General features: G+C 47.1%; 1 protein-coding gene and 1 long non-coding RNA gene across 2 annotated transcripts; both read left to right on the top strand.

Moving 5' to 3' along the window:
- Window positions 1-3,530: 3,530 nt before the first annotated feature.
- LOC137844823 (uncharacterized) lies at window positions 3,531-8,937 on the top strand. Its single transcript, XR_011090020.1, has 2 exons — window positions 3,531-4,795; window positions 8,535-8,937. It is a non-coding gene; the product is annotated as an uncharacterized lncRNA (long non-coding RNA).
- A 573-nt stretch (window positions 8,938-9,510) lies between these two features.
- RPL36 (ribosomal protein L36) lies at window positions 9,511-11,756 on the top strand. The gene is made up of 4 exons (XM_068661431.1): window positions 9,511-9,649; window positions 9,733-9,827; window positions 11,007-11,141; window positions 11,626-11,756. Exons 2-4 carry the CDS (start codon window positions 9,735-9,737, stop codon window positions 11,713-11,715), a joined length of 318 nt encoding a protein of 105 aa, XP_068517532.1. The 5' UTR covers window positions 9,511-9,649; window positions 9,733-9,734; the 3' UTR covers window positions 11,716-11,756.
- Window positions 11,757-13,657: the final 1,901 nt, after the last annotated feature.

Genomic DNA, 13,657 nt, shown 5'->3' with positions numbered 1-13,657 from the left:
GCTCAACAGTAATTTAAAAATTGCTAGCAATGACTTAAAGTCTGGAAGAAGTATTCATACTACACCACAGATTTCTGCTCCTGAATTCCAGCTTCCACTAAATAAAATTGCTTCCAGCAGGGAGATCTTCCTTGCTTGCTTATGAAAAAGTTTGCTAAGAGACATACAAAGAAGAGCAAAGAGGAACACAGTGCACAGTTGTGGGATTAAAGCAAACAGCTATTAGACTGTATGTAGAACAAGGATTTTTTCAAAACAAGACACCCTCTAATGTGTAGCAGATGTATTTATTTCTAATTTCCAGGCAAATAATGTTTGGCAGGACCCTTGGACAATAACATCCTTCTGCTACAGCATTTACCTCCTCACTGAGGCAGAATTCAACCTGTATCATGCTGGGAAATGCATTAACCAAGCCTGGGGAAGAGAATTCAGGTCTGTGCTTTAAATTGTTCACTCCTTTGTGGCAGAAAGGCAAGTGACTTTCAATGTCAGGAGAGCCTGGGCGGTTCTTTAGATTCTAGTACTGCAACCAGATCCTAGTCTCATGTGACCAGAAAGAACTGAGAATTTTATTAAAAAAGAACACCGCATTTTTTCCCATCTCAACAAAAAAAAGAAACAAAGGAAGAAGCTAGGGGCTTAGGGCTCCTCAATTTAAAACAATCCTACCTCGTCACTTCTCCATGCAGTGATTTATCATCCCACCTACCAAAAAGCCACTTCCGTAACACGAGAACAGTGGAGAGGTTTTCTTCAATAGAGCCTTTATCGGGCTAAGGAAGTGTACCATTAGGTACTGAGATTTCCCTTCGCTGGCTCCCCATAGCTCAGGAATTCTTCCAAAGTAATAGGAAGACAGACTTCTTGGCAATAAAGTACTGTGAAAATACCACTGAAAACAAACGAGGTGGCCAGGTGGGAACAATACTACCATTTCCTTCTAGTCTGGCTGCAGGCAGCCCTGGAGCCTGGGGAGGTCAAGTCTTCATGTGTATACCTAGCTGCTGTTTGTGGAGGTGATAGCAAATTTAATCTAAACTCAAGGAAGGGTTTGTGCTTATCACCTTTTATGAAATGTTATACCAGTAAGTTTGGACATTTTGAGTTTTGATTTTCACATTCTGAGTTGAGTCTTATTCTAGTCAATAAAGGACATCCATAGCATTCCATGGAGTTCAGGTTCCCTCAAAACGAGCAAGTTCCTAATATTTTAGCTGTTTGGTAGCTTGGTGTGCCTAGTGCAGGAGGGTGGGGACTGGCTCTGAAACGCAGTTCCTCTGGGTTCACAAAGCTTGCTTTATCAGCCAGGAGCAATCCCAGCTCTGCCTGCCCCTAGGATCACTTAGATCATCGCCACTCCAGCAAAGCTGTGGGAGGGGAGCATGTAGTGCTCACACCCCCGCACTGTTATATAAAGCCCTGGCACCGATCTCAAATGCTAGTGAAAACAAACCCAGTGTTTTTTTCAAAACAACCATTTGGCGCCTTATTTTCAAATCCTCAAACCAACTGCTGCTGGCTCTGTGCCCATCACCATAGAGCTACTTACATATTTTCCCCCAGCAGCTGTAATAACCTGCTACGTACCTCATGTCTGGCCAGGCAGGCTCAGGCTCTGTTGTGGTCTTGCTGGAGATAAGCAAAGATTTTATTCTGTTCAGCAATCAGCCCCAAACCCCCAGTGTTAGGAACTCAGTTTTTAGCAAATAGAGGTAAAAGTAGAAATCTTTGGTTTCACTTTGAAAGATAATTAGCCCATCATGTACAGTAACATGAGAAATGCTGTGTACATGTGGGATTCTTTGAGACAGCCTCTGTCAAAGGTACACTTTATGGAGTAAACATATGTGAGGTGGGGAGGACAACATCTGTGGAGATAAAGAGGCATGTGCTTAGGATCAGTCTCTGTTGTGTATATTGTATGATTAACACAGGAGATGGGAAGAATGCATGCATGCATTCAGCAATTCCAAAGTGCACTCTGCCCTAAGACATCAGTGTGTTTTACAAAGGATAATATATCAAGCACTGTAATGGGCTTGCAACAAAATTCACGTGACTGTGAAATTTACACAGTTAATATCTGTGAAACCACCACAGTGCAGTGACAGAGTGACCATATTGCCTATTGGAAAGATGAAGACATCATGCAGTGGCAATGGGAGGCACGAATGTCATTGCTCAGTGGGCGATATGCCCAGGTGCAAGCAATTTCACAGCTGGGCCTGCTCGGATTGAGTCCTTGAGCTCCCTCAAGTGCAAAAGATTATAACTCTGTGGAATCCAGAGAAACAACCTGTAAGCTTGAAGTATTGAGCTTCCCAATCTGCCAAGAGATAATAACTGACATGCATTTGCTAGCTGACAGTTCTTCTTCCCAAGAGAACAGACCAGCTCTCCCTCAGCATACCAGAAAGTGCATTGGGAGATTGCTTCAGTTTACCAGCACCGTGACCACTATCTGAGACACTACCCTCGGGCGTAGCCCCCCCCAGCCACAGTGTTACAACCCAGGGCAGATGTGCACAACCCCTGTGGCACGTGTGGATGTGTTCTTGTGTGCTCAGTGTCTAGCACCCCTTCGGTGGTGGACTCCAAGAGTGGTCTACCTGTAAGCACCCATTGGACGTGTGAGACCTGGACTCTGCCTGCCCAGTTTAAAACAGTCAGGTTAAGCTGATGTATGTTGGATGGTAAAGAAGCAGTTGATAACCTTCGTTCTGCAAGTGTTGCTGGTTTTGCATTTTTGTAGCATTTGTATGGGATACCAAGGAGTGCTTAGAAACGGTGCAAACTGCTAACTGGCCGCAGATGCTGAGGGACGCAGGGTTTGGTGTCGGGCTATGACCAGGTGAGGCCATTGACAGCTAATACCTACAATTTAACTTAAAAAGCAGTAAAGAGTTAAGTCTGTAACCCCACTGTCACCTCCTGCAGTGCACAGCTGGCATCACATATGAACTGCTACTTGTAGGAGCCTGGCTGCCTGCCCACAAGTCAGCATGTGGGTGGCTCCGTTAGCATCCTCATTCACACACCTGCATCGTGCTGGTCTGAACAGGACTGCAGGGGCAAGGGCTCCAATCTGTACAAGCCTGCAAAGCATTTGTGTGCTGCAGAGTATAAATCCCTACCTACTCTACCCCTCCCACTAAGCAAATACATTTTGTGTGAAATGTCACCCAGCGGTTCTGGTTCAGCAGCCACCCCGCCCAGTTTCCCAGTGGCCAGGGTTGGGTCTGCAGGACTGTGCTGAGGCCAGAGGGGAGAACACCTCCACCCTGCAGCTGGCAAGGAGCTGGAACGTCTTCCAGTGTAGCAACCGGGTGCCTGGAGAGAAACCTCAGTGAGCCTCAGGACATCTTTGGCTGAATGACTAGAAAGCAGGACTCCCACATGGAGAAAATCTTATGTGTAAGGTCTACATTACATGAGTCACTTAGGGGCACTGTGACTGTTTACCTATTTGCCTTTTCTGTCTTTTCACAGATCTCTTGAATTCAGTTTCCTTTTTTCTTTCCAGGTTTTCTCCACCCTGCACATTTCTCCTTTGATGTTGACAGCTAGCAGCACCCTGGCCATACCAACCTACTCATGACCAACTTTCCTGTTCATTCTTGTCAAAATGCCTTCTTATGTAAAATCAATAGCAACATTTGCTTTCCACAGGGCTCTCCTGTTGGTGTGTGAACAAGGAAGGATCAACACCTCCTTGGGAGGTGGATACCCCCATTACTCTACTTCCTTCTACTCTGGACACAGTCTTGCAGAGTTGTCCTTGCAATCCTTGACCTTTCAGTTGGGTCTTTTCCTGTAAAAACTTACTTTGGGAAGGACCTCCTCTTTGTAGTCCCCCATTTTACCCAACCCTTGCATCATTCTTGCTGCTTTAGTGTCTTTTTTGTGTCTTTTTTTTTTTTTTTTTTTGACCTGAGGACAGGTGGGAAGCTGTATTGCACAGTCACTGTAGCCTCTGGGGCAGAAGAGCATCTCTCCCCTCCCTTCTCCTTGTCGTCTCACTTCTACAGCTAGGATTTAGTGCTGCTTCCCTGCTTTTTATCCATCTTTTCCTCACTCTGTGTTTCCTGCCTCCATAACCGGTGGCTGCTTCCTCCCCATCAGGTGGTCACAGGTATGTCCTGGGCTCTTCAGATGTCCCCAGGCAGCAGCAATGAAGCGTGGGCCGGTAATGCATTCGTGCAAGTGAGAAGTGGGAAAAGTTGAGTTTCCAGCTGCCTGGTGGTGTGTGCTGTGAGCAGACAGCACAGCTTTCTGCAGGCTCCCTGCAGCTGATCCTCTGGGGCAGTGTCACTGGAGACAGACAGGGCTGAGCTGGGGAGCTCTTCTTGTCTCCACCAGGGCTTGCTGGTCTCAGGCTGGGTGGGAGACTTGTTTAATGGGAGCAGGTCTGAGCAGGCAGTGACCATCCACAGGTAATACCATTTCAGACAAATGCTTCAGGAGAGCCCATGCCAGAGGGATGAGGGATCCCTTCACACAGACACCACACAGAATTTTCTGCAATTGCAGAAGAGGATCAAAAATTAAGACATTCCCTTGCATGGCAGCAGAGTTTAAGTACAGTAGCCCAGATTGTACAAACCAACCTCCACAGCCCTGGAAGGGTTAAATTATTTCCTGCAATAGCAGCAACCCTCCTGAAATGGCAGCTGCAGGCGGTTCCTGTGCTCGGACAGAGGAGGCATTGGACTGGCCAGGTGGATGACAGCCATCGTTCAGCAGCAGCCCCAAGGAACAGGCAGGGGTTGTTGTCCAGTTTTTCCTGGAGCAGGTGGGCTCGGGAACAGATGCTGGTCTGGGACAGCTTGGGTGATGGCTTTAGCACTGTGCCTGTGCTATAAAAGGCTACAAAAGAAGCCTGTGCACGAAGCATAGCACCAGAGACACACGTTGGCTTCTCTGTTCGGTGGTGTTAACAGAGGGGGACTGTCATCTGCCTTTCCCCTCTCAGGAGTGCTGTTTTCACGGCTTCTGTATGTGTGTCTGTATGTCCACGCACTTGCACTGTTTCAGAGGGCAGATTTTGGTTCAAGTGGAGCAGCTGGTGCCCTTGTTTATGGGGTCACATAGGAGAAGGATTTTGCTTTTTTTTTTTTGGTTTATTTATTTATTTTTATTTTCTGGACAGAAGCTGCTGGTTTCTGATTTTGCTATTGGAAGTCTTGCAAGATACCAAATATTTCTGGGTGATATTTTCTCAACCCCAGTTTACTTACCAAGACCAGAGTTTTCTTTAAATTCAGTTCAAATGGCAAGAATCAAAGACCAATGTAAAAATTTCTCTACAATGTGCAAAGCAGTGTTTTGTATAAAGTGTGCTTAAACTTACCTAATAAACCACCATCAAAGAAAGTGTTTTGGGTCTCTAACTGCCTCAAAGCAGGGAAAAACTTTGTGAAGGAGATGGTGAACAACACAGTCCAGCAGAAGCCATCCAGAGGTCAGCCTGGCTGGGCTGAGACTGATGCAGCACGTTCCTGTGCACTGAGGCTTGCACAGCAAACACTATGTAGGAGATAGACAAAGCTGACAAAGACAGTGGAGTCATTCCTACACAGGAGGGCTGTTTTTATTAAAGATCGAGTGGTGGGGAATCCTCAGCTTGCTTGGGCAAGGAAGGGCCACCTTGATTTGGCTCTGATCACTTCCCAGACTGCTCCATTGCACAACAAGGATCCTCTCCACCTTCAGCATCTCATCAAGAGAAGCTGTGGGGACCCATTCCCTAGCTCTCTCCTGTCCCCTCAGAAGAGCACAGTGGAGCAATGGTGGCAACTATGACAAAGTGCCCAAGCTGTGCCAGCATAGCACTGCATGCCTGTGAGAGGGGCACACTCAGAATCTCAAGTTTCTGTGTCTGACAGCCACAGTCACTTTTTAGATGGCAGAGAGATGTTATCACTGCTCCTGTCCCCACATCCTCTTTTCGGAGCCCTGTTCTAGTTGTTCCTGTTCTTGGTGCGTTCTTGGTGCATGGGGGTATTATCATCCCTAACTGTGATGATCTCAGTTGCAGAAATACTGCATATGATGAGTTCTGTGATGGTTATGTTTGTGAGTAATTGTTTCCTGGAAGACAGTGCAGCTCCATCACTTGGGGAAACACCCTGCATGAACATACGAAGCTGAGCTGATAAAACACATTAGCACGTGAGAGCAGACCTCAGTGCAGATCCGAACAGCTCAGATCCTTGCAGAAGTGAGTGGGGCTCTCAGGGGTTTTAGGTCTAGAAGGGACAGCCAGGAGAGCACTGGGAAGCAGCACTTCCCAACGAGATTGGTGCTGTGAGAGCAACAAGGTCTCAGCTCAAAGGGGAGACCTCTGGCTGCCTGTGGGAATGGTGCTGAAGTATTTTCACACTGGTTGCTGTGCGTATTTTTGTTAATTAACCTAAGACAGTAGACTTTAAATTTAAAGTGTCCTGGATTTAGGCATGAGGCTGAGCCTCCTTCATGATCAATCTCCTTCTTGTCTTCCTGATGCCCAGCTCTACCAGTTTCCCTGGATCTGCTGTCTCACAGAGTCACAGAATCACAGAATTGTCTATATTGGAAGAGACCTCTAGATCCAACCTCTGACCTAACACTAGCAAGTCCTCCACTAAACCATATCGCTAAGTTCAACATCTAAATGTCTTTTAAAAACCTCCAGGGATGGTGACTCCACCGCTTCCCTGGGCAGCCCATTCCAATGCCTAACAACCCTCTCGGTAAAGAAGTTCTTCCTAAAATCCAACCTAAAACACCCTTGGCGTGACTTTAGCCCATTCCCCCTCATCCTGTCACCAGGCACATGGGAGAATAGACCAACCCCACCTCACTACAGCCTCCTGTATGGCTGGATCCAGGCAAACGCAAATGCCTACAACATGCAAGGCCTTGGTCAGGGACAGGTAAGACACGAAGGTGGACCATGGCTAGACAGCAGCAGGCTACAGCTTCCTGACTTCTCACTTCTGTGGAGGCAATTAAGTTAATGCGTGGAACTACTTTTTGAAGGCTGGTGCCATGTTGTGCTTTCTCAGTGATCATCAGTGATTTCCATGAGCTTTCAAAAAGTAGACAGCAGTCTTGCATTGATATCAGCCAGGCGTCTTTGCACCACTGGCTGCATCTCATTTGGTCCTGTAGAGATGTAGGTATTTTCTCAAGAAATCTCTGTCTGTAGGCTCAAAAGTCTGGGAGAACCTGTTGGTGAAGACGAAGGGAAAAAAGGCACTGATTCAACCTTGGCCACATTAACCACATTTGGTGGTGAAAGCACATTTTCCTTGCTTGTTCTCCGAAATGGCTGATTCATGTAAAAATTGCCTTGAAGAGCATAACAGACAGCCGTTGTGTAAAAGTGAAAGAATTAGTCATCCTAGAGTCACCAGTTCTAAAAGGGAGATTCGGAAGAATCTGACTTGAAAAGACCCACAAACTTCCCTGCAGCCAACTATTTTACAACTTGGATTTTAAATACCTGTGTTCTTATATGCCTGCTGAATCATCGACTCTGGGGACCAGCTCAGGTTCATCCCCACCTGGGAATGTCTATGAGCCCTTTTTGCCTGACCTAGTCAACCGAAGCTTTGGGCAAAAGAATTAGTTACTCATCTGGGAACAGCCTCCATCCTTCCTGTACTTGGGCCAGACAAAACCTCCACGCTCCCCTGATGAAGACTTTGCTCATAACAGCTCTGAGAAATTAATAAGGGAAAAGAGCACGGAGACTTAATGCGGAATTAATTAAAGGGGGAAATTCTGCTGAGATGCAAACCACTTGCAAATGCTGGAAATGTGGGACAAGGCATTTACCTCTGATGGAATGTGGCAGAGGCTTTTGGGAACTGCAAGACTGGATTTTCAAGTAGGTGATAAGGGACTTGTAAAAGCAATGATGGGAGGCAAAGGGTCTAAAAGGATGGGGGAAAGATGGTTTTTCTCTGGGTTTTTAGTGAAGAATAGGGAGGCAAAATGAGGAGAAACCCAAGAAGAGGTTGGTAGCAGTACATTGATGTGTCTGCACATTGAGTGGGAAAGAAGAAAGCATCATGAGTGGAATATTCCAGTAGCCAGGTGAGTGGAGGAAAATACCCATCCCGCAGCACATCCTGGTTCAATTGTGCTCGCAGAACCAGGCAACAGAAGGCAGTGGCCTCTTCCTCCTTCAGGCAAGGGCTTGTTTCAGAGCCACCTTGCTGGCTGGTGGCTACAGGGACCAAGTGGGTGGATGTTCCCCTTCTGCACACCCAGAGCTGATGTAGGCAGCAACCAAAATAGCCCCAGGCAGGGGACATGACATCTTGTCCAGTTTGGGGCATGCAACATCTCCTGAAGGAAAACAAGGGCTTGTGGATGGATGGACATTATTTGCCTTGTATGATAGTTGTGTTTTAATAAACATTATACCAAATTCGGGCTGATTTTAGAGGTGCGTATAACAAATTTGGCATTCCTAATGTTGCTTTAATGACTTTCAGAAACGTTAGAATGAAGCAGATTCGGGATTTCTTTTGTCTCAACAGGACAGTCATTTCCCTGCTGCACAGGTCCGTCAATATTCTGCCCTCCTGTGGAGAAAAAAGTTACAGCTGGACCTGTTCCAGGATGTAAGGGATGAATATTCCTCAACTCTTGAATCTGTGACATGAGCTGGGTGACGGGGAATCCAAACAGGATTCGCGTGTTGGTTGAAACAACCACCCTGGTACAGCAGGAACGAGTCTCGCATCCGGACTAGTTCTATATTGTGTGATCCTATACATCTAATGTGATCTATACATCTAATGGCAAGATGTAATTACTTCTTAATTATATTCTATAATTTTCTTTAAAATGAAATGTTTTCAATTTTATATTTTCAATTCAATATTTTCAGTTAAAAATATTATCTGCCTTTGGAAGTAGAAAACAGTTCTTTGGGTTGAACTACGTGCTCCTCTCTGTTCTTTCTAAGAGGCAAGGATTTGTTCAGGCAGGAAAATCTAAGCTCTTTCATTTCCAAAACTTATGCTTACGCTGTTTAATTTGATCCGTTTATCAAAATTAAAATATATTTGTAAAACTATCAGGGGGGAAATCAAACAGCTTCCTTCGGCAGCTTGGTTTGCCCTTCAGAATTTAGCAGCAACCTGCTCGAGTCCTCTTACTGCTACAGAGCCTGAAAAGTCTGGAATTGTGCACAAACCCTCACATCCCATTGAACCTCAATGCTGCCTGCCAGCAAGGCCTGAGGCCAAGGGGCTGTGGGCTTGCAAGGGGTGGAGCTGGAGCTGAGGAAGCAGCAAGAGGAAAAGGCAAAAACCTTCCCCAGCAGCTCCTGGAGAAGCAGCCACTTTCAGCAGCATTTCAAACACGAGCTAGGCAGAACCTACAGGCGCTCTGGCACAGAGAAAGGCACAAATGCCATTCCCAATTAAGGACCATTTGCCCCCAGGGCAGCCGCCCTCCTGTGCCTGCCTTCAGTCCCCTCAGGGAGCCCGCCAGTCCTCCAGTCCGCCACCTCTATGGTGCAGAGGCGAGATAGAGCGGCCGCCGGGCGGGGCGAGGGGCGGGCTGGCGGAAGTGCCACCGGAAGTGCTGCCTCAGAGCCCCGCGCGCGGTCTTTCCTTCCGGTGCGGCGCCATCGGCGGAGCTGCAGGTGAGGAGCGGGCCGGGCCGGGCCGGGATCCGCCTCCATCCGCGGCCATCGGAGGCTCAGCGCTGACCGCTCTCTCCCCGCAGACATGGCGATCCGCTACCCGATGGCCGTGGGCCTCAACAAGGGCTATAAAGTGACGAAGAACGTGACCAAGCCGCGCCAGTGCCGCCGCCGCGGGGTGAGTACGGGGCCGGGGGGGGGGGGCGCGCACGGCCCCTGAGGTACCGGGGAGGGGGGGGGTGACGGGGGAGTCGCTGGCAGCGGAGCGCGGAGCAGGAATTGGAGGCGCGGCCCCGAGCTAGCGGGGGAGGAGTCGGTAGTGGGAGAATAAGGTAGGTGGACGATAAGGTGAAAAAAAAAGGTAGGTGAGCACGGCTTTAGTTGAATTAATAGCGAAATAGAAAACGGGCTGGATGGCTGCCGAAGGCCTTCCTACGCTGCTTGTTTGGGGAACAGCAGCAGGTTTCTACATCACTGACAGCTGATGACAGATACCGGGAGCTGTGAAGGTTCAGCACGTGAGAGAAATTCAGTTTGTATCTTTTATCACACTTTGGTTAAATAGAGTATTTACGTATGGTGTTTGAGATATGTAGCACTGCACACCCTGGATTCCTCCTGGCCCCATCTAAAGGTGTTGGTGCACGCAGATGTGCTCAATAAAAGGTGTTACGGCTAAAATGAACAGAGAGCAGCATGTCTCTGAAAGCACCGTGCTGCTTACAGCCTACGAGGTGTCTTCTGAGATGTGCTAATGGCATAATAGGTTTGGGGCCTTAACCTAGGGTTTGCCACAGCCCTTTGCAGTCCAGGCCTTCAGTCCAGGAAGACAAGTTCCACCCAACCGTACTACTATGTACTTTGTTTTGAATTCCTAAATTGCATTTTGGTACTTAAATAGTAATGTACAAGCAGTTTGCCTACATTCTTTGTAAAGTTGCTTGTGTGGCGTTGGATTTGTTTCTGTACGTGAAACATTGCTGCATGGTACACCCAAACTCTTCTGTTTGCTGAGGGGAATATTTTCCTGAAAGCTCTGATGTGTGAGTATGATCAATGTTCCAGGCTGACTGAGTGCAAGTGACTAGCATACAACTGGAGACTGCAGCTTCCTCTCCGGCTGTGCTAGAAGTGTAGGCAAGTAGCCAAGGTAGTTGAGAACCTTGCAGGATATGTGAAAGGGCTGCACTGATTCTGCACTGATTCTGGCACTTAACAAGGATGATTTTTGCATGTCACTGAATCAAGCTTTGAAACAGAAGTTATTTTATAGTAACTGCTTTGATGGAAATATTGATGCTGGCTGTGATTGTGCTTGTGTTCATTGTGACTTGTTTTTTTTTTCCCCTACCTGTAGCGCCTGACCAAACACACCAAGTTTGTGCGAGACATGATCAGGGAGGTCTGTGGCTTTGCACCCTATGAGAGACGTGCTATGGAACTGCTGAAAGTTTCCAAAGATAAACGTGCTCTGAAGTTCATAAAGAAACGGGTAGGTCAATCTGATACCATAATGAGGATGTCAGAAATGTTTTTTGGCTAACTTTGTTTTCTGCCCTTTCCTAGGGAAACTTTATTTTTTATTTTATTTTTTTTTCAATTGTTAGTGTAGTTAGCAGCCAAGGACCAGTGGGAAAGAGGGAGGCAGACAAAAATACTTTGCTGACAAGGCCCCAAACTACAGCAATAGATTTTCTTTGCTGTTTTTGTATTACTTGCAAATCTGGTGCTGGGAACAGGAGAGCAGCATTGATGGAGGCTGGGTACCATTAACCAGGTGACTTGAGAGTTTGTTGAAGGCAGCCCTGATAGCTGAGAGAATCATCTGTCCCCCCCAAAAAATCTAGAGTAGAAATACTACCGAGCTCTGATGTTAAGTAGTTCCTGGCTTGCCAGTTGAGGTTGAAGTCTGACAAGGTTCTTTTCCCTGCTCTTTGCTGGGATGAATGCTGACTGTACTGCTCTCTTCTCTGCAGGTTGGCACTCACATTCGGGCCAAGCGAAAGCGGGAGGAGCTCAGTAACGTCCTGGCAGCCATGAGGAAAGCTGCTGCAAAGAAGGATTGAGTTGTACAGTCTGTAACTCAATAAAGTCCTTTCTCACAAAAGTGGTGTAGCAGCTGTTAATGGTCTGTCTGCATCAGTCTGTGGGGACTGGGGTAGCTCCTGGGGATGCTAAATCCCTAAGATACAGTAAGCTGGAAAAAATGCTGCAGATGGTGATGCCCTTATTCTTCCACTCCCTCCTGCAACTTCTACCTTCCTAAATGTGGATGAACTCCTTTTAAAATCCCTTTTGTGCCTGTTGCAGTAGCCGGGCAGTTCATCATCATTCTCAAAACAGGCACGAGGGGAAAGGGAAATGCAGGAAAACCACCCAGAGCACAGAAAAAGCCCTGCAGGGACTGCAGGCAACTCTGCGAATGTTTTCTCTATGTGCAGAGCCACAGCTTCTGCTCCTCCAGAGCAGCGTGGTGGCCTTCTCACGCTGTCTACCAAGAAAAGGCCTGTCCTTTCAAAGAGCCTCTCATAACATAAATAGACAGTGCAAAAAGCTAAATCCTGTTGCAGAAGACCTGCACAGGGCTTCTGAGGCTGAATACCCCATCCTGCCTGTCAGCCTGCCACAACGGGCAGTAACGTACCTGACTATAACCCATCCCTTCTTCCTTTCTGTGAACTCCACCTGTTTTCCACTCTTCTGTTAAGTACCTTTTGACTCCTGGTGGTTGCAGAAGAAGTCCCCAGTATACCAACAAGGAGGAGTTACATTCCACAGAACTCCTGTCCTAGATTTGGTGGCAGCTGGACAGAACATATCATCAGGTAAGGGTGTCATGATCTCCCTTGAACTCCAGGCTGTGCTGCATCCTTGAGTCAAGGCAGGTTCCTGAACCTGTGACCATCCTACACCATTTCACTGTGCTTCAGGCAGCTGGGAACAGCCTCAGCACATGTTGTCATCTGTCCCACCTGCTGTAAGGAAAAGGATGCTTCCCTTACACCTTTGAGCATCCATCTTCTTTTAGGTATGTCAGCCTGGCTGTTCCACTGAATCACGAATAAATCAATAAAAGGAAAATGAGGCGAGGAAATGACTGCCAGTAGGTGGTGAGGTCTGCCTGTCCTGACACTCCAGCTCCTCTGTGATCATGACAAAGAAAGACCAGTTCATAACTGGCCCATCTGGGGATGCAGACAGAAGTTGCTGCAAAACACAGTACCTGTTTTCTAGCAAAGCACCATGCCCAGATCTGGAGTTAGTGCAAGAAGTACATATAAAAAAAATGTAAAGACGGTGATAATAGAGAGCTATGCTTTACCACTTCAGGTGGTTGTCAGGTCCTATGAAACAACGGGCCCGGGTCTGTCTTTCATTTGTATCCTGCAGGCTGACCAGGGAGTTTAACTGTGTTCCGGGACATCCTTAGCTCAAACCTTTTTTGTCCAGGCTTGTGCCATCTCAGGCTTGGTGTTGTCCCAGAAACTGTCCTGTTGATACATTCCAGAGGAAGAACACATCTCCTGGTTTCACTGAACTGGGCTTCCTTGGGATAGGGTTGGTCTCTGCAATAGACCAGTCTTTGAAGGCTGCAATGCCAGGGAAATCCTTTCTCAGCCTCCCCTACCCATATGTAGGTGTGCAGGCAGACATGGGAGCCAAGAATTATTACTAACAGTAACAACTTTGCACTTCTCCCTCTTGATACTTCAATGTGTTCCTTCTGCAGTTTCTATTGCTCTTGCTTTTCTCCCTTTGCATCCTCCGCTCACACTAATTTCAGCATGTTTTCAAATCATTAAAGAACTGGAGTTAGTAACAGCTGCCCAAATTCTTTATTCTGCACCCAGGACTACCTAGCTGTGAGATGGGACAGCTGCTGTTCTTCCAGCAGAAGGAAATGCATTTCAAATGCTTCATGGAACTACTCTTCAGCTATTTAATGAATCCTATTTAAACTCAGTTTTTCTAGTGTTTGACATAGATGAAGTACTCAAATTCTCTAGA

Source organism: Anas acuta, chromosome 26 (assembly GCF_963932015.1).
Source record: "Anas acuta chromosome 26, bAnaAcu1.1, whole genome shotgun sequence".
Lineage (NCBI taxonomy): Eukaryota > Metazoa > Chordata > Aves > Anseriformes > Anatidae > Anas > Anas acuta.
The sequence above is the reverse complement of the archived record's forward strand: the minus strand, read 5'-3'. Positions and strand labels throughout refer to the sequence as shown.